The 20,232-nt window shown below is 39.3% G+C and overlaps 1 protein-coding gene across 1 annotated transcript in view; it reads right to left on the bottom strand.

The window, feature by feature from the left end:
• Positions 1–378: 378 nt before the first annotated feature.
• LOC139118075 (hepatic sodium/bile acid cotransporter-like) overlaps positions 379–20,232 on the bottom strand; it is a 32,634-nt gene continuing 12,780 nt past the window's right edge. Inside the window, exons 2-4 of the mRNA XM_070681373.1 lie at positions 6,668–7,111; positions 5,986–6,190; positions 379–4,170 (exon numbers count right to left, since the gene is read on the bottom strand). Coding sequence (XP_070537474.1) covers positions 2,941–4,170; positions 5,986–6,190; positions 6,668–7,071 — 1,839 coding nt within the window. The 5' untranslated portion in view covers positions 7,072–7,111 and the 3' untranslated portion in view covers positions 379–2,940. The remainder of the gene's footprint in view (positions 4,171–5,985; positions 6,191–6,667; positions 7,112–20,232) is intronic.

The raw sequence follows: 20,232 nt of genomic DNA, 5'->3' as shown, positions 1-20,232 counted from the left end.
TAATTTAAAAAATATGGTTTCAAAATTATTTCGGAGATTTTTCAAATGTATGTTTCGATTTCAGTCAAAGTTTCAAATGTCGGTCACAACTCTGGAAAACATCGTAAAATCTGTACAAATTGGGAAACGTTATTGCAGATTTTAACCGGGGGTCATTTCAGTAGGAAATGTAGTTGACAAACTTGCCAATTTGGAAAAAAAATGTCAAGTGGGAGGAGACAAATTTATAAAGCGCTGTATAACTTATTTTTTGTGTTTTTTTTCTCTTTCATAACTGTACAGAGTGTTGTTAGTTCAAAAAAACCTCCGCGCATTTCAAATGATTTGGCGTCATGGCCATCGGAAAACGGCGGGAAAATAATGCGGATAAAACAGATCTGGTGTCCATAGTCATTTTTATTGAGTTCGCCCGATAAATAATATCCAAAACAGATAACTAAAAGTTCAAATACAATGTCATTCACAAGTTTCATCGGTGGATAGAGTTAATCTTAAAGTATGAAAAACAAACTAAATCCTCTTAGGTCATTGACCTGTACATAGCTAGAACTATATTTCAAAAGCATAACTTATCTTAAAATTCGAACTCTTTTACTGAAATAAACATCTCATGAACGAGAATATATTGTTAAATATATTATGTGTAAGCTTGTTAATAACAGTAATATGAAAGATATGACCTTGTGACAATTAGGGGCTGTCGCGGCACGTCAGTTAGAAAAAAAGTTATCAAAATATAATCTAAAATGAAACATAAAACTTATCACCAAATTACAGATACGTCTTCGTCTTTAAATTGTGGCGTGAAAGTGGCTGTTACCTTGGAAACGGCGTGTCCACGTTGCTGGGAAACGGAGATGGAAATTTGAGTTGAATGTTCGGCTGAATGTAACTGTTCTTAGTGATTTTGTTCGTCTCAATTGACGAGGAAACATAATGGTATAATGAAGAAGAACTACGTGAGAATTCCATGACTATTTTCGTGAAAGATGACGTCATGTTTTAATTGCAGGATAAAGTTTTTAATGTCCGCAAAATGTCGCTGACCTATACCGCGCTACAGAACGGAGAATCGCCAACTGCGAAGATGGGCTAAATTTCCCGTCGATATTTTTTATTTCGTACGGACCTTAAAATCAGCGAAATTTAAGATCCTTTACGTTCCCCACAATATTGTCACAGTGGCCAAAATTAATTCAAGGCCGTTTCCAAGCCACAAGTCAAATAATACGCATGCTTATCTCACAAAATGCATATAATATTTGATTATCGGTATAAAATTCTCCCACTCTGTTTTCAATATAGAATCGGATAATCAGCTTATATATATAACTATGTACATGTTAAAATCTACCTTTAATATCTCTACAGAATTAGGACGCCCTCTACCAATCTCGCACCATGGCCAACCGAAGCCTCTTCCGCGTGTAGACTTGGTAAAAATACTGTCACTCGCAGAAAAGGCGTTCGGTATAGGCCTCCCTGAAACAAAATCGTACTAAACCAAAACCAATCATGGTCACCCTTGAAGTGGCAATACTGTTGACAATTTCAAAGAAGTTGCTTGGTAGAAAACAATTAAAATAACGACAAAGATGGCTGATTGTATAAAATTTCATGATAATTCAATGATAGACAAATAATTTGTAAACATAAAAAGTTAATATCGCTGCTTAATATACAGATCATTTTCAAATTTAAGGAACAGATTATTTAATACGTTAATACTATATTCGCCTGGTACGTCTTAAGCATGGTATACGTAACAGAAATCTGGCTCTGTAACAAAACAAACATAACTTCAAGCCGAATCATAGAGGCATATCTATTTGATGTTGAGTATTGATTTCTTGTGTAGTTTCACATCATTTAAGTTTTTTAAATCACCGGTTCTGTGTTTTTTCTTAGTTGCTAATGTATTAGTTATTCGTCTCGCAAATCACTTCCGGTCAGTGCAGTTGATATCACATCTCTGGAAGTTGTACTTCCGGTTTGGTGTTGAGTCAACCAGTAGCGGCAGATGTAAAGTTGTTAGGCCAGACTAAGTAAATCATTTGTTTTGCATCCACTCAAAATTCCAAAGGGCTGGAGCGGTTAAAAAAGGCGCACTAACACAAAATAGATTTGCTTCCATTTGTCAGTTTTCTCGTACAGCCTGCTCATTCTTTTAACCATATGCTTCCAGAGGGTACAAGTTATCTCATCATGTGGTCCAATAGTTGTAATATGAATGCTTTAAGGAAGAATTTTGGAAATTTGTTATTATGTAAAAGTCATGAATTTTTCTCTGAGACAGAATATTGTCAACAATGGGAAATTTTGCAAGAAAAGTTTGTGTCCTTTCAGTCAAAACTTTAAACACCAACGCGCGCGGACACAAAACAAAGAATTTACTAAGTCTGGCCTCATCACAGGTGTCGTCCGCTATACGAACTGTTTGCCAATATCAACGACTTTAAAGACCGGGTTTCTCGTTGTTTTAGTTGCATGTTTGATTGTCGTTCACGACTTTCTCCCAAAGTATCTTCCTGGCAACCCCGTTGATTTACTTGGTGGTCTATACACGCAAATTGTTTTGCTAACGAAAGTCAACGGACACGTGAATGTGTCTCTTTCTTGAATGAAATCTTCCATGAAAGTGTTTCGCTTGTCAATGCCCGTCTTCACCTTTAAATGGAGGTGTTGACTTCTAAAATGCTAGTACTACTTCAATACCTGTTGCGGTTGTTTCTGCTTCGTTCGTTGGTACCTACTACGTGTGCACAGGATACCAACAATGTTATGATTGTTATTGAAGGTTACAATAAAATATGATTGAACAACATCGACGTATGTGTGATTGTAATGGCTGAGTCGCAGACGGGTAAAGTTTCTGTGTTTGTCAACTGGTAGGATTTGTTGCTTGTTGTGTCCTAGTGTTTACTTATTGGCAGTTTTCTGCTAGACTTCTGATTCGAATTCTGATGACACTTCACCGTTTGCCCGCGGCGTGCTTCGCCTGGCGCCGCCGTAGTAGCCCGACACGTGGTCCGGGTTTCGTCCTCGTCCGGGGTTCCTTCCCTGGCCCCTTGGCGGAGCACGGTCGCGGTAGTCGCTGGAGTGAATGTCTCGTCTCGGATCGAGCACCACTGTTTGTTTCGGCGTTTCTTGGTCAGGAATGGCATACTGCGGCTCGGGGGTGTAGTCCTTTGGGAGGGGTGGTCGTTCGGGAACTTTTTCTTCATACCTGGGACGCGGCGATTGAACTGGTCGACTTTCCTCGGGTCCATCCAAGGCATAGTTGGCGTACCCAGACGGTTGACGTGGGGTATAAAGATTCTCCTTCGGAAGAGGAGGGCGCGCCGGCGTCGACTCGTCGATAGGTTTCGGGTATCCATCCTTTTTGTTCTTATCGCCTTTTTTCACCGGTGTAGCATCCCCGTCGACAGCGTCTGATTTCTTCTTCTGGGGAGACGCCGCCTCAAGCTCGACTCCCTCGCGTTCAGGATTTGTCCGACCGCGGTACTTCCTCGGTATGATCACCTTCTCCTCCCTCTCCCCAAAACCACCATCGTCCGCTTGTGGCGTCTGAACCGTCTGGTGGCCGTACTTATTGCCGATGTCCTGTGTGTCCGGGTCAAACCTGACCACCGGGGCGAACGATTTGTTGTATGAGTTGTTCAAGTCGAGAGCATAGTTCACGTACGAGCCTGGCGGAAGAACGGTCGTTATCGAGCCGGAAGTGACGCCAGTGTTCACAGTGGAGATGGAGCCAGCGGTTGAGGGCGTTCGCACAATCCTCTTGGTGTCCTCGGATTTCGGCAAGCGGACACTCATACAGCAGCGGTACAAGCCAAAGAAGAGTAGAGAGTTGATGTACATGAAAAGTTCGTACAGAACTGGTATTATCAACATCTGGAGTATGATACCATCGCGTACGAAGATAGTCATGGCAATTATGCTGACCGCCACCGGGACGTTTTGACAAGCGGTCTCGTACGCCACCGTGCGACACTCCGGGTGACTGAGGCAGGCGACAAAGCCCGCAAGGTAGCCGATGATGAGAGCGACCAGGGAGTAGAACCAGGCAAAGACCCACGGACGCCAATCGCTGAACAAGAGCGACGGGTCGGATATGATGGTGATGACCAGATAGGCAATTGAGAGGATGACCGTCAACGGGAACACAAACTGAAATGTAATAGAAAAAACAGCATTGTATTTATACGATAAAATGCTACTTTTTTACCTAGAGTGACCTTACATTAGCATATACAGTTCATTAGCATGTACAGTGAACTCTAGTACCTGACTGCTCTCATCTAATTAATAGATGTATAAGGTAATTTGTATCTCAGATGACACGGAATACAGTGACATATAGACGGCGCCATTAGGCACCTACACTGTTGTTTCGAATTGTTGAGATCAATTTAAGATTTGAAAATACATTTATCTAGGAAAATTACAGACAAACATTATGAGAAACTGCCTTTAGATTTTGTGTGGTTTGCACTGGATGTGAAACTTAAACATCACGATGCCCGGGTACTTATGGTGTAGTGGCATGACGAGTCATTTTGGGAAAGGCGACATGTTTGTAAATTGAACATTTGCATAATGTCCTGCCGATGAACATATCACAACATAGTCTTTTGTATCACTCCGCACAGCATATTCCTGGCACTGTTCGCATATATACTGCAACACCCGATCATCATGAACATCATTTTCGAAGACTCTATGGCCAAAAGTCTTGGATAACAGAAGAAATGAGTTAAGGTAGTGTGCACCTCGAAAGTGAAAGGCTTAAACCTCTGATCAAACTTTCCTCGACGAAACTATCCTCTAACAGATTAAGAATAAAAATTCAAGAGTCATCATCGTGCAAGGATTTGCACTAGAGAAACAAATTACCAAAGATTACCTATATTTGGAATTCAAAATGACCGCAATCCCATGTTAACTCTTGTGACAACATTTTCGGAAAACTCAACGGCAAAAAATGTTTTTCACCCCAAGAGCTTTTAAAAATAAGCCCCAACAAGTGGTAGAATTTTAAACATTTGAGAATCCGAAGATCTTTCACTGAGGTGCATTCTACGTTTTAAAGCCACATTACTTGTATCTTTTTAGCATTATTTTTATGATTTTTCCTTTCAAACTAAAACAAGTTTGTGAGAGTGTGCTAATTTAGGTGTGTATACACTTACTACCAGCTGGGATTGTATATGCAATTTTGAAGAAGATAGAGATTACACAGTGATTAAATGTTTGCCCACTCATTAAATCGCAGGCCCGTGCGGAAAAGCAATGACCGTACCTTGAATACTGTGTATACCTGTACTGAAATCTTCACATAAACTGCACTGAGTAGTCCAATGTAATGCATAGGGGTGAATGTTTTCAACTGTGACATTGTATGTTGTTTCGTTTGTAATATTACCAATTTTTGAAAGTGACCGTTAAAAATGTGAATTTACTTGTCAAATGTTTCGCAAAGAAATGGTTTCCTAATGCAGTAAAAGCCCATATCCCTTCAGAGGGTAGAATTCAGAGAAAACCAGGAGAGAATAGGAAGATATTTTGAGGTCAACAATTTTCAAGAGTTACAGCTAGTAGGGCTTTAAGAGAGGGACAGAACTGGAAAGTGGATTAACAGACCGGTGAGGAGGATGGTTCAATGATGGTGAAAGGGAAGCCATTTTATATCTGTTCGCAATCAAATAGTGACTCTCTTTGAAAGTGGCACGCGTGTTTTTTATGGGCAGACCCCTCTCTGAAGCGGCAGTCAAAACGGGCACGAAAAGATCAGAGCAGGCAAACGTAAATCACGCGAGACCTAAAGCTAATATTGAATTGTTAATAAAATTATATTGAATGTTAATAATGCCATTTTTCTGATTATTTTCGGAGGAAGCAAACCAGGAAAAGGGTGTTAAAAATCAAAACCGACTGCAAAGCGATGTATTATCGGAAGTGTGGATCTATGTACTTGAATATTACCTTAGAAACCGTCTCCAACTTCTCTCCAACAAATGACCTCAAAATGGCGCCGAATAAGAGTGGCACTAACATCACGGCGATCAACACTGCAACGTAACCGTAGTGTATGAAGTAAAGTCTGTTTGCCCACGCCTGTCCGTAGATGAATATGCATAGCGGCGTGAGCCCAACGGATAGGGCCGAAAAAATCGCCGTCATACTCACACTGTTGAAAGAATGACATCATTGAAATGGGTTAATGAAAGGGTTGGATATCACTGGAGTGACCACGTGACTGTTACAATCGTCCTCGTACACTCACAAAACTCCGGTTCATCAACCAAAAGAAGGGAATTCTCTCGCTACGTCCTAATTTATCACGTCAGTCCTGGACTAGAATCTCTGGTTCTCTTTACTAAATGACATTTTCCACCAGCTAACGCTGTATACACAGATAAGCGACAGTAGGTTACTTGACGTATCTGGGTGAATAGTTCAGATATTTAAAATGGGAAGGGCATGTACAGTTTTTTGAAAACAAACGATGCGATGTATGAATAATAACGTGATAAATCTCAAAAAGGATGATTTTTTAAATGAATAGAAGAGGGCATGCCAATAATGGCAACGCCGAAAATAACAGAATCATGTAGATAAAAGTTAACTATCTTAGGAAATCGGTCTCGAATTCAAAAAGTCTCACCTCAGCACAAAGTCAGCCCTGACTATGCGGGTAAAATATATTGACACCAGAACTCCTGGGCTGCAAGCTAGCAGAATTGCGCCACCAGCGACGTACATGTACCTGTGGAGTCCAAACATGTAGATACAGGCGAATCCGAGAAGTGGCATTAAGGCAAACTGGCACATGGCGCCAACAACGGCGGATACTTGCTTCTTCTTTAGTTTTAGATTCTTCCTTGCATCGCCGAAGTGCAGGTTACATCCAAGCGCAAACATCACAAAGCCCAGGCAGACTGGTGCGACAATTTTGATCCCGAAGAGCGCCGAAATTGTCCGATCCCTGTAATCGATCTGTTCTTGCTTCAGGTCCTCGAACTCTGATATTTCCACGTCGAAGACGTGGACGTTTATCTCATCCGCCATCTTGAAAGTATATTGATATCTCCGTCCAATTATCAAAACCCTAGAACAGAGAATATATGATTCGAGATGAAATATTATACATCAGTTTTTCGCTGTGACCCTTTTTTCGTCGTTGCAATGGGTTTTTTTTTCAGTCGGGTTATGTCACTCTACGTCAAAAGTTTCAAAACGAGCATTGCTATATGAGAATTGGTTGGTTTAGGAACACAGACCGGAAGATGACAGTAGTTAAAGGAGGGCAGTCGTCGCCTGTGCGACTTTCTTGTTTACAAACAATATATTTCATGCACGATATCTAGGTGCATCAAGTCAACAATAAAAGTGCAATAAACTTTTACATACGCAGGCGCCCCTTTTACAGACCAGTGTTTAGTTTCTTTAGAGAAGGCACTGTTATGTTTAAGATATAAGCGTTACGTTTTAGCCAATATTCTATGTCTTTAAATGGACTGACATGTTTCAAAATGGCGTCATTTAGACTTGCCATCAAGACAGCAAATTTTGCCGCTGTTTACACAGCAAATGTAAGGCTTCTGAAGCAAACGGACACTATATTGAAATTCAATTTTCATAAGAACTAAACATTCTTCATCGCCCACCGAGACCTCTATAGTTCAAAATCCTTTGAGGACAATATACTGTTGCCCGTTGCGTCACACAAGTCGGGTTTTATTGTCATGTCATCCAGTTTGATGAATGTTTAGACTCGGACTGTGCAGTTCAACATGATAAGGCTTTATATCGTAAGCTCTATAAATACTAATCAGAAACCAGTCATTCAGAACAGATTTTATATACAGGTATATATATATATATATATATATATATATATATATATATATATATATATATATATATATATATATATATATATATATATATATATATTATTACCATGATATGAAAAATAATAAACTTCACATGCAATGAAAGGCAGATGCAAAATTTACAAATCAATGGTAATACGAAGCCAGAAATATAGCTTTACGCTAGTCGAGCCTGGCCCATTTACGAAATTCACATTGCAAAGATAAACTTTTTGAAGATTTTGAAGATTATTAATTGCCACAGCTGGTGTGATACTCTGTATTACTTTGACGCTGACACCGTCCAGCTGTTTTTGTTTTACCCGCCTCTTCTTACGACAAAGCTGGCAGTCACCGTCTAGGTCTATAAACTATTGTTTCGGGGAAAATTTTAGACCCCTCCTATTGGCTACTTTTCATGGAAATGGCTCTTAATCTTTTGAAATGGATCGGGAAAACGCCGCTCTTTTAACAGGAAGTTGATGATCGTTGCCAACGTGAAAGTAAATTTTCAAGAGTTGAAAGAACTCCAACCCCCACCCCTCCCCCTCCCCGAAACGGTATCCGCTTCTCGCGATTCCGCGTTTTGTAAGTAGTGAATGAAAAAGGTGTTTCTTCAGTATAGATGGTACATGAATTTAGTATTCGTTTCTCGAGGAATTAACTCTTGACGGGACAAGAAGGTCGACATTTCCCCAGGTGTAACTTCCTGAGACAACTTTTTAAAAAATGATTTCAAATCAGCTTTTAAAATTTTATAGTAACTGGCAGAATGTGACTCCGTCTTAAGAAAGGGCTGGGAAGGCGCCATTTTCCATTCTTTATCATGATCGCTCACCAAGGACAAAACGTGCACGTATTTACGAAGCGGGAGTTTTAACTATTGTGTAACGCGGCTATAACTATATACAATAATGTAATCCGCAGTGAATAGGCCCGGGCATTTTCACCGGGTTGTCACTAAGTACATACAAACGACGCGACTCTTTGGCTTCTTGAATTTTGAGTGTCTGCTCAGTACGCCAAGATTCCAATGTTAATTTTTTGGCGGGAAAAAGGGCAATTTTCACGTTACGTGCATAGCGTAGTTTATGTGCTAATGTATTGTGTATATATATATATATATTGATATATACATATGCATAGTAAAGATCATGTATATACGTGTATATATTACAAGTATATGTAAGTATATGTATATATATATATATATATAATATATACCCATAGTACATTACCTGTATATATATATATATATATATATATATATATATATATATATATTATATATATATATCTATATATAATATATGCAAAGTACATTACTCGTGTGTATATAATATATATATATATATATATATATATATATTATATATATATATATATATATATATATATATATATATATATATATTACACCGTATATGTCATTTACATAACATCAGATGTGATTTTGCATTGCCGAAACTTGTGTTGGTGAAAACCTGTTATTGATTTACATGCAACCCCGTTGAGATATCCGTTGATATCATCTGAAGTTAATGGAGAGAGAGGGACGACAAATTATAATTGATTTCCAGAGATTGAAGCATATCCTGATAATATTAGATATTGTAGCTCACCAATTTATCAGTCTAGTCATGTCTTACATTCAATTATCCCCCGGGGGAACAGAGAAGTAGTGTAATTGAATATCGTCTATACACATCCGCTACAACACCGTACCCACTACGGGGTTCTGTAAAACATTTTAGGGGAAAAACGATAGATAATCTCACCTTGTTTCTACACAGCATTTAAAATGACCTGGCACATCTGATTATAAATTTGCAACACATTAATGTGAGATAACCTTAAATAAAAATAACGCCGAAAACGATGTGTAGGATGTATTGTTATGTTAATTGTCATTGTGTTCTTTTGTTGCAATTTTGTAATTTGTCACGAACGGCTGCCAGTGCGCAAATCCGAGTGTGGCGCTCCCTAGTAATCTATTGTGCGCAGGTAAAGGTTGAAGTATGATTAATGTGCGTGCAGCGTGAATACTGCACAAAAGGGAAAGCGCCATCTCTTGTCATAAACAGCTGATTTAACACTTTTCTTGATGTATTTGTGCGTTGATGGCGGGCGTGTTCTTGAGTTGTCAATATAAAGCAATTTACCACAAAACACAGACCCTTGAGAAAATCCGACTGAGAACTACTGATAGCGAAAATGTGAACTCTAAATTGCCGCCACCATCATGAATTCAAACTTAATTCGCTGACCCATTTTACGAAGTTCATGTTATTATATTGTGTGATCGCGGTCATTTGTTATTCTTATTATAGCAATTTCCTCACTTGGACATCTCGTCAATGCAATGACCACATTAATTTATTGAAACCACGATCTACCAGCCGATTGTCGGCGCATGTTGAGCATTTTCATAGAGTAAGTTTTAAAATGCAGTCGGCAGGACTCATGTAGCTCCGATTGGGCCATTCATTTCCAAATGAAAGACGATAACGTTGAAATATGTAAAAAAATACCTACAATTTACAACAAAGAAAACTTAACATCATGAATGTATGTATCTTTGCATGCATGCATGTATGAACATATGTATGATGCATGCATGCATGCGTGCCTGTGCATGCATACGCGCATGTATGTATGTATGTATGTATGTATGTATATGTATGTATGTATGTATGTATGTATGTATGTATGTATGTATGTATGTATGTATGTGTGTGTATGTATGTATGTATGTGTGTATACGTTAGTACATATGAGTGTAGGTAGGTAGATGAGTGTAGGTAGACAGGAGTTAGGTATGTTCATATTATGTATCTATGTGTCTATCGTCCAACTGTCTCTCTTTCGTTCATTTCGTTCTCTGTCAATGTTTGTAATTTGTTTGCTTTCTCACAAAATTCGTCCTTGCAAGTTGACAATTCGTGGCGTTATTAATGTGGGAAGTAGAAAAGCCAGGAAAGCTAAAAAGGTTTAACTCCACAGTTGTTTTTGAGTAAATAGTGCAGCCTGACATCTTTGATCACAACTGGTGAAGTGAAATGTGTTGAAAGCGGCTGAATAGAACATATGGTTGTTGTATGTGGTTTCATAGAAGCTTATACAAATACATACACCATTTTGAAACGAACACCGGCAGTAATATGAGAAACTTGACACAGAACGTGTACAAATTACCATTTCAGGTACTTGCGTCCTCACCTGATATGGCAGTCATGTTCCAGCTTTGATGAAGACTTACGCATGCAGTGAATTTTGAAATTAGCCGAGCTGACTCTGGTTTGTCATCGATTGCAGATAATAGATGTTGCGTCTGATTGGGTAATCATGCCGCAAACATGGAGTTATTGATCAACGAGTTGCCTTCAGTAAAGACTTAATAATACATTTGTCTCTGTTATACCTGGCTTTATTTTGTAAATTTCGATTATGTAGTTATAGATCATGCACATCTATACACTTCAATAGCTTCCAAGGTCGTGACCTCCATAATTTATTTTCTCTATCTGACGACATTTGTAGTTATCACCAGAATCAATGTTGGTGTCCTACGCTCGAGATCACGTTTGATTGGCCCATAACTTTCACGCTGTCCAAGACGCGCACACTATTTGCATACAACATGCCGTGGCGCTCGCGCTCTCTCTCTCTCTCTCTCTCTCCTCTTTTTTGATAACAAAGCTGTACAACGATAGTTACTTGAAAGATTACTGTACGCCAAACATGACAGTTAACGTTTGTGTGAAAGAAATGCATACACCCGATGCAGACACATCCGGATGCAGTGCATCGAATAAGTCGTGCAGGCGGTGTTTTGAATGTATCCTGCTGTCTGTGTAATGCAGAAACGTGCGATAGCCTGGGCAGGACTGTGGGCGCCCTCTACAATCGGGATCCCTGCGGATTACAAACGGCTGGGTGACCTTTAGAGCGGGACAAGAAACAAAAGCAAATTCTTGTAATGCCAGTGATTGTAGGTTACGCATTGTTGCATTAAAACCATGAGACAATAACATTTTCAATATTGGCCATGAGGAGGTTCATATCTCAGAGAGCTCTGGACGGTTCGGTTTTGTCGAGGAGGAATTTTTTCGGCGAGTTGTATCCGCCGCGTAAACTATATCAGCGAGCCTTTCTAAACCCTTTCCGCGATATTGAACAGAATTGCACAACATCGGAGAGGTCAAAAGTGCAAATCAGTCTATACATCACATTTACTTAATTCACTTGATTTCTTAAAATCGGACCTGCCAGTAAACAGCTCAAGGGTGAATCCAAACAGCGTCTAGCTTTGTGAGTAAGTTGGTATATATATATCAAACTGTTAACATTATGTATCATATCATGACAAAGTTTGTTCTTCCAAGCTGGCATACTTTCCTGGGCATTGATGATTCATTTTCACGTGATAAGATGAAGAGTTGGATCCAATCAACCGTTTGGAATTAATATGTCAAGAAGCTTTGAGTAGGCAACCATTCCAAAGAAACAGCTTAAGTGTGCTCTGTGACTGGTCTGTCTGACGCACATAACTACGAGTCAGACAATGGTGCCCGAAAGGCATTCGACCTTTTAGCATCTTAATTTCATTTCCCCTTTTTCCTTCAGAAGCACCTGTTTTCCTATGCGCCATAAAGTTCCTTTCAAACCAAACAAACAGGAAATAGAACCGGCTATAAATCCCCTGCATCAGTAATTACGAAGACAATTAACCAGGCGTTGAGATCTATTTACGGTATACAAACACCTGTGTCTTGGGTGTTTAATCAAATCGTATTTGTCATTACTTGTTCGTATAGTATAGCTTGTCTACTAGTCAGCTGGTGTTTAGAATGTCTCACTTAAGTTTCAGTCTTGTATGTATGTATGTATGTATGTATGTATGTATGTATGTATGTATGTATGTATGTATGTATGTATGTATGTATGTATGTGTGTGTGTGTGTGTGTGTGTGTGTGTGTGTGTGTGTGTGTGTGTATGTATGTATGTATGTATGTATGTATGTATGTATGTATGTATGTATGTATGTATATGTAGGTAGGTAGGTACTCCGAGGTAGGTAGGTAGGTAGGTAGGTAGGTAGGTAGGTAGGTAAGCAGGCAGGCATGTATGAAACTTAAATATTATATGCACACAAGTACATAAACATAGAATATAGATGTACAGAAATGAACAGACTTGATAAAGACAGCAATTATACTGTTTCATGCAAGTTAGTTAATTTCTTCTAAATTCGTTGAATAATTTTTAATGCAAGACCAGGCATGCATTTCAACCTATGTAAGGTACGTTTATCGTCGGATTACTTTAATGTCTACCATATATATATTCTACATGTCGTATTATCAGACTCAACTCTTTTCTTTAAATGTCAACACTTCATTATTTTATTTCTCCTTTCCACGGAAGTCGTCTCGTATGAGCTGCACCACGCAGACCGATAAGCTTATCATCGTTGCGGGGCACTGTGGGATATATATATTTGAAAGATAAGTGGTCAATGCTCTGTCTGGAACATGAAAATAAGAGTTCAGTGTTCATAAAAGTCTAGATGCTGTATTTTCAATGCATACTTTTCCGCTGATTTCAATATCGATGTGCCTGTGCTAATTTGGTTCACTGCTGGCACTGTCTTCGCCAATATGTAAATTGATGGTAATACATTATCAGCTAGTATTATAGGTTATAATTTTAGTTTTGTTTATAATTTATAATACTTGGTTTGTTTACTCATGCCTTGCCCAGGCACTCGGCAGTCAATATATGCAAATTTAGTTTTTATTTATAATTTATAATTTTGTGCTTGTTTACTCATGCCTTGCTCAGGCCCTCGGCAGTCGAGATAATGCAAATTCAGCGACATGATTTTGTGATCAAAGCAAAGACCCTTGAACAATCCGTATTTGAATTCACGCTTAACAAGCGCAAGATGTTTCAATTCAAGAAAGGTCTTTGCGTGGAGTTCATAATCTTACGAGAAAACGTCACGACTCTTGACAAACCGAACGTCTTGTATATTTATGTGAAATTCGAACATTGGGTAAGATATTATATTCTTGAATGTTCTGAATTGGAACTACCAACAGGGTCATTTGAAGTTGATGAATGTTTTATATAAAACGTTGTCACCATGACAACCACTGCTCAGAACTTCCTAAACAGTTCCTATACATTTTGCATACATGGTATTTACTGCTTCTTGTCGGCTCCACAAGCTTTGCAAGACTATCAATTTTAGGTCTGATATGTAATCACAAATCAATCCGCAGTTCTGGCGTCATTAAAAATAAACCAGGCATTAAGAAAGAGAGGTTTTTTCAACGCCAAAACGGGTTTCAACCACACATTTTGAGACAGTGTATATACACCACACCTCTACAGACTGCAAGTGCGGGCGAAATCAATGCCATGTCTAAAGACAGTATGGCCCAACAACACAGCTGTCATTAAATGTATCCACCCGCATATATTTTGCTGCCGGTCGGATATGTACACCGACATTTTCACGATATTTTCAATATACGATTTGAGAACTGTTATCTATTTTTTCATAACGGTCTAATTTTTCTGAGCACAATTTCTGTCGTGCAGCGTCTACTAGCTCGATAGTAGGGCTTATACCAAGTTCACATACAAGAGGTATTCTTTTGGAAATGACATTATGCTAAAGGGGTACATTGTTTGGTGAAAGTTCATGAATTTTAAAACATTCATCATAGCCGACTGCGAAGGTTATTAATCATTGTTATGCCATTCACCGCCCGCATCTATTCATTTGAAAGCATTCAAAACAAAAGCCTTCATAAATGGTCTTTATTGAGTGCGATTTATGACAATGCTTGGACCTTTCAATGTAGCATTAACACAAAGAGATAAGCAGTCTACGATAACGCCATACAAGGAGCTGGCAAATTTGAATAAAACATTAATATTCATGTCGTTCTGACCAATCAGAGATCGTATATACCACGCACAGTAAATTCACAGTAGTTACTTCCGGGTTGCAAACGTCGATAAATCCTACTATGAAGTCGTTACTATGTAAAATTTCAATCAAGTTTTTCATGTGTAATGTGATATTAAGTCTTTTTTGATGTTTTCAACTTAGATTATGATAATATATCGCCCAGTAAATGACAAATGTGTAGCACAGCGCCCGTGGCAAATCATGCATCGTCATGCTTGTTCACCGTGGGACAGTAGCCCTGCGTACGATGCTGTGTGTTCCGCTACAGCTAATAGCCCCGCTCACCACAGCCCTGCAAAGACCCGTACGTAGAGTTGGTGACTTCAAATCCATTTTTGGACTTGACGTAAAAAGCCAAATTACTGCCGAAATTCAGCGTTCTTGGGCCCAAGTCGTATCCCTGCCTACCTCAGCTACTCGATCGCTTCTAAAAATGCCAGTCTTTTATTCTTTTATTGTGTCAGGAACGCACACAGGGAATGCACAGCGTACACTGCGTACGTACGCAGGGCTAGCGAGAGAGTTGCCGACATCGACGGTTATTTACGAAAAAAGAATAAAAGACTGGCATTTTTAGAAGCGATCGAGTAGCTGAGGTAGGCAGGGATACGACTTGGGCCCAAGAACGCTGAATTTCGGCAGTAATTTGGCTTTTTACGTCAAGTCCAAAAATGGATTTGAAGTCACCAACTCTACGTACGGGTCTTTGCAGGGCTGTGGTGAGCGGGGCTATTAGCTGTAGCGGAACACACAGCATCGTACGCAGGGCTACGTGGGACAGCAACCTCGCGTAGTGCGTACTGTAGGCATGGCAAAAGCATATTAGTATACATGTAGCAGCATGTTCATGGTTTTGTGGAGTGGCCGTGGCATGGCTGGCCGGTGGTAGAGTAACTACGCTTGAGCTATGATGACTTGATATCTGATGACAGGAACACACAAAAAAAATCCCAGAAACTCATGAAGACACTACACAAAACTTGAGTGATGATGTAGTCTCTCGTACATACGACTGGGGGAGGGGGGGGGGGGGGGTCGAATACAAGAGAGGTCCGGCCAGTTACGAGTTCGCCCAGTTACGAGTTTGACCAGCTGGTCCGCCAGTAGGCCAACTCGGCCAGTAGGAGTATGGTTATATGATAAAACGACAGTGTTTTCATATTTTCTAGGTCCCGCCAAAGTTATTATGTGAAAGCGATGTCTATGTCATTCATTAGCGTGATGCTTGCAAACTTCCACCGTCGTGACCATGGAGCTACCTCCTTGCTTCAATGCTAACTACACGATGACATCGGCCGCACATGTGCACAGTGTGGTGCATTGCTTTCCATTAAAAAACTTTAAACCTCAGTACGATTTAATACCGTCAAACCATGACATAAAACGTTATTCATCCAACGATCAACGATTATCGTCACTGCCTACACATTGTACCTCTCGATCGTACGCCCTACTCGCGTTCTGCGGAAACGCTGAGGCCGAACAATTGATTGAACGTCTTCCTGTTCGTGTTGTTTTCTGAATGTTCAAACAAAATAAAATTGGCATGCGTATAAAAGAATTTGCTGACTGTGAAGAGAATATATACGCAATCATATGTAAGTGGCCGACCTCTCCTGGCCAACCTCTCCCACTGGCCGAGTTGGTCGGCACAGCTGGCCGAGCTCGCAAGCGCAGGGCCAAAGGCGAGCGAGTAACCCTAAGACAGACAGACAGCTATAGCTACAGCGCGCGATGACCGTCATAATTATCAGACTGTTTTAAAGGCATCGTCTTGGTGACTTTTAACCTTATAGTTGATAGTTACCATGGTTGTTTGCGCTAAAACGGGCGGTAGCACGTCTTTCAGACCGCATAGAGCCTGAATGCAGAGGTTGATTATCAAAATCAGAGGTGAGCTTCAAGATCGAAGGTCAAAGCATGCATAGAAATAGATTGTGCCATTTTCCACCAATCAACATGATCGACAGAAGGACCTTTCTGGAGATATGTGTAAAATTGCTATAGAGCTTCCAAAAGCAGTTCACTGATTGGCTAACAAGTTAACTCATGAATATTTAAGTAGCTTTCCTTTTATGGCGTTATCGTAGACTGATAAGTGGGTAGATTGAAAAAAACTAAGTGAAATGTGAGATCGAAATGTGTTCACAAAGTTATTGACCAAGAACTCTTCCAATAGTCACCGTACAGTTAACACAAGACATCATCAAACAGCCAAAGACTTGACTCTCTTCTCAAGAAACTTTCCAGATCCTAAGAAATGATATTTTTTGTCAAAGTGTTGTCGCAGTTTCTATTCATAGTTTCAGGTAACCTACTGTAGACAAGCGACCTAGCGGCCGATATAGCTCCGCTGTGTTTATGTGGAGAATAACTATTTTGACACATGTTGATGAAGAAGGTGGAAATCTCTGATAGCTCAATGCAGTGGCCAGAAAAGTGGCTAAAGTAGCTGCAAAAATACACAATTGAAGATTTCATCATACTTTGAATATATCACATCGGACCATCCCTAAGAACATGTCAACCAAAGCTATCTGATGAGTAGTTTTTAAGAATAAAATTTTCTGACCAAAAATGGTAACAATTGCCCAAAAAAAATTTGCAGATTTCATCATAATTTCAAAAGATCAAATTTAGTTCATCTATAGGAACCTGTATACCAAAATTTCAAAGCTGTTAGACCAGTACTTTTTGAGAAACACATTTTTGACCAAAAATGGAAAAAAATTGCCCCAAAAATACAAAATTGCAGATTTCATCATAATTTCAATAAATATCATTTAGATCATCTATAGAAACCTGTATATCAAATTTCAAAGCTATCAGATGAGTAGTTTTGGAAATACACATTTTTTGACCAAAAATTGCAAAAATCGCCCGAAAATTACAAAATTGCAGATTTCATCATAATTTCAATAAATATCATTTAAATAATCTGTAGGAACCTGTATACCAAATTGCAAAGATATCAGATGAGCAGTTTTGGAAATACACATTTTTGACCAAAAATGGCAAAAATTGCCTTAAAAATGCAAATTTGCATATTTCTGCACAATTTGAACAAATCTGAAATAGATCATCCCTAGGGACATATGTACCAAATATCAAAGCTATATGACTGTTAGTTTTGAAGAAGAAGATTTTTAAAGATTTTTTTACCAAAAATGACAAAAATTGCCTTAAAAATACAAATATGCAAATTTCACCACAATTTGAATAAATCTGACTGAAGTTACCCTAAGTAAACTGAATATCAAATTTTAAAGCAATCGGACAAGCGGTTTCAGAGAAGAAGATTTTTTACCAAAAACAGCAAAAAATGCCCCAAAAATACAAATATGCAAATTTCACCACGATTTGAACAAACTTAAGTGAGGTCACCCTAAGTGAACTGCATATAAAATTTTAAAGCAATTGGACTTGCGGTTTCAGAGGAGAAGGCAATTGTTGACGGACGACGACGGACGACGGACGACGGACGACGACGACGGACGACGGACGACGGACGACGACGGAAAATCAACCTATTTGAAAAGCTCCGCGTCGCTGACAGCGGAGCTACTGTAGATAAACACGGAAGCTGTAATGACATGCAATCGACATGTCACTGTGTTGACTTCATTTGCATATGGCTGAAATGGTAAATTTCCGAGGGTAGTTTATATTTAAACTACTGATAGAGTTTGTTTGTTAACAACTTGGAAACCGTTTCTGAAACACTGGTTCTAACAAATATCACTACAGTTTGACGTTGCAATTATATTGACTTGGGCGGATTGTCTGGTGGCGCGATTTGCTGAGTGAAAGTGTTTATGGCGCTCATGGGGAGCAGAACCTCATGTCATCGTTGACACACGGCTGTAGAAGACGAGATCTTTGAAAAGCGAAGACCTGACAAAAGCTCCACCTTCCTTTAGAAATTCCGTGACCTCGTTTTACCGTACTGACCTGTACGCTTGCAACACAATAGACCTAAGGCACGTAAGCTGTGATCGGGGAGTTATACGACACTACTTTCGACAAAAAACCTCAATGACCTATTTAAATGGATAGATGGATGCCTGCAAACGTTACACTATTGCAATATTTACCACGAAATTTCCAGGACTATTATTCCGAATGCAAATATACAATGTTTTTTACGTAGCAAGAGAAATTGTCAATGCTTTAAAATACACGGTTGTAACTTTGAACGAAATATGGCCGACCAAACGAGCCTGATGAACGCTTCAAATCACAAATACTGCAAAAAATAACAAAATAACAACAGTACAAAGTTGACCACTCAAAGTTTTCCATGATGTACTAGCTGTCCTGAAGGGAGATGCATTGCAGTTTTGTATTGTCAACGCTTTATGCAACTGTATCAATTCTTGGAAGAGACACTTTGCTTGGGTCTGTGGGTAGATTTACTGGATTCAATTAAAAAGTCGCTGTAGTGAATTGTCTTTTAGAAAAGAAATTCAGTTTAAATCTTGTGTCTGTTCATTAAGTTATTAATCTCCGTGTCGTCTTTGCAGTATCCCCGTCTCGAATAAATGTCAATCCCTTTTTATAATGGTGAGAATGGGAACTTTTCACCTTTGAAAATGACCGGGGACTTTAACTGAATACGGCGGAGGTGTTCTTCATACAAATGGTAAACTGCCGTAACTGTGATACTGACTACACCCTGTCTGAAGAGGAATTTGATAGGAAAATACTCACTATGAAACGATTTGGGGAAATAGGTTCTAAAGGTCGTAACTTTTTAGTGTGACATTTTGGGTTTTTAAGTATAAAGCCCGCAGAAAGAGCAAACACGCTGGTTTTTCATCGTGCACTGTTTGCAGGATAATGGTAAACGTTTAAGGCGAGACTAGTTTTAAGTTGGGTTAGTATGGGATTTGTTTCTGCCTTGGTTTGCTCGAAGTTGTAGACGCAAGAAGAATTCTGCCAAGTAACAGTAGAACCTGCACTTTTCCGGGCATGTAGGCCTCCACTGGCTTAGACATGCCTGTAAGAATATTTTGACCACCCGGGACAAACTAATGTCTGTATGCTCTGGCCGCAATAGAGAACACATCTTGATAGATCAACTAACTTTCCAAATCTTTTGACCGGTTCCTTTAACTAGTAACGTGTTTTGTGTGTGTGTGTAAGGCTGCGTTCAGACTCACACACTAATTACTGAACTCTAACTGAACACATAGTGTTGTTTTTAGCAAAGTCTGAAGACAAGCTACCGGACAAACAACTCCTACAGGTGAAGGTATAATGTGCCCCGGGGACAGTTTTTTGGACACTCAAACTCTTTTAGTACTCAGCTTTTCTGCTAATTGTGTAAACTCATTTCACAGTCTGCCGAGTAACTGAAAATTTTCGCC

The sequence above is a fragment of the Ptychodera flava genome, chromosome 2, assembly GCF_041260155.1.
Source record: "Ptychodera flava strain L36383 chromosome 2, AS_Pfla_20210202, whole genome shotgun sequence".
Taxonomy (NCBI): Eukaryota; Metazoa; Hemichordata; class Enteropneusta; family Ptychoderidae; genus Ptychodera; species Ptychodera flava.
This window is presented reverse-complemented; position numbering and strand designations above follow the sequence as displayed.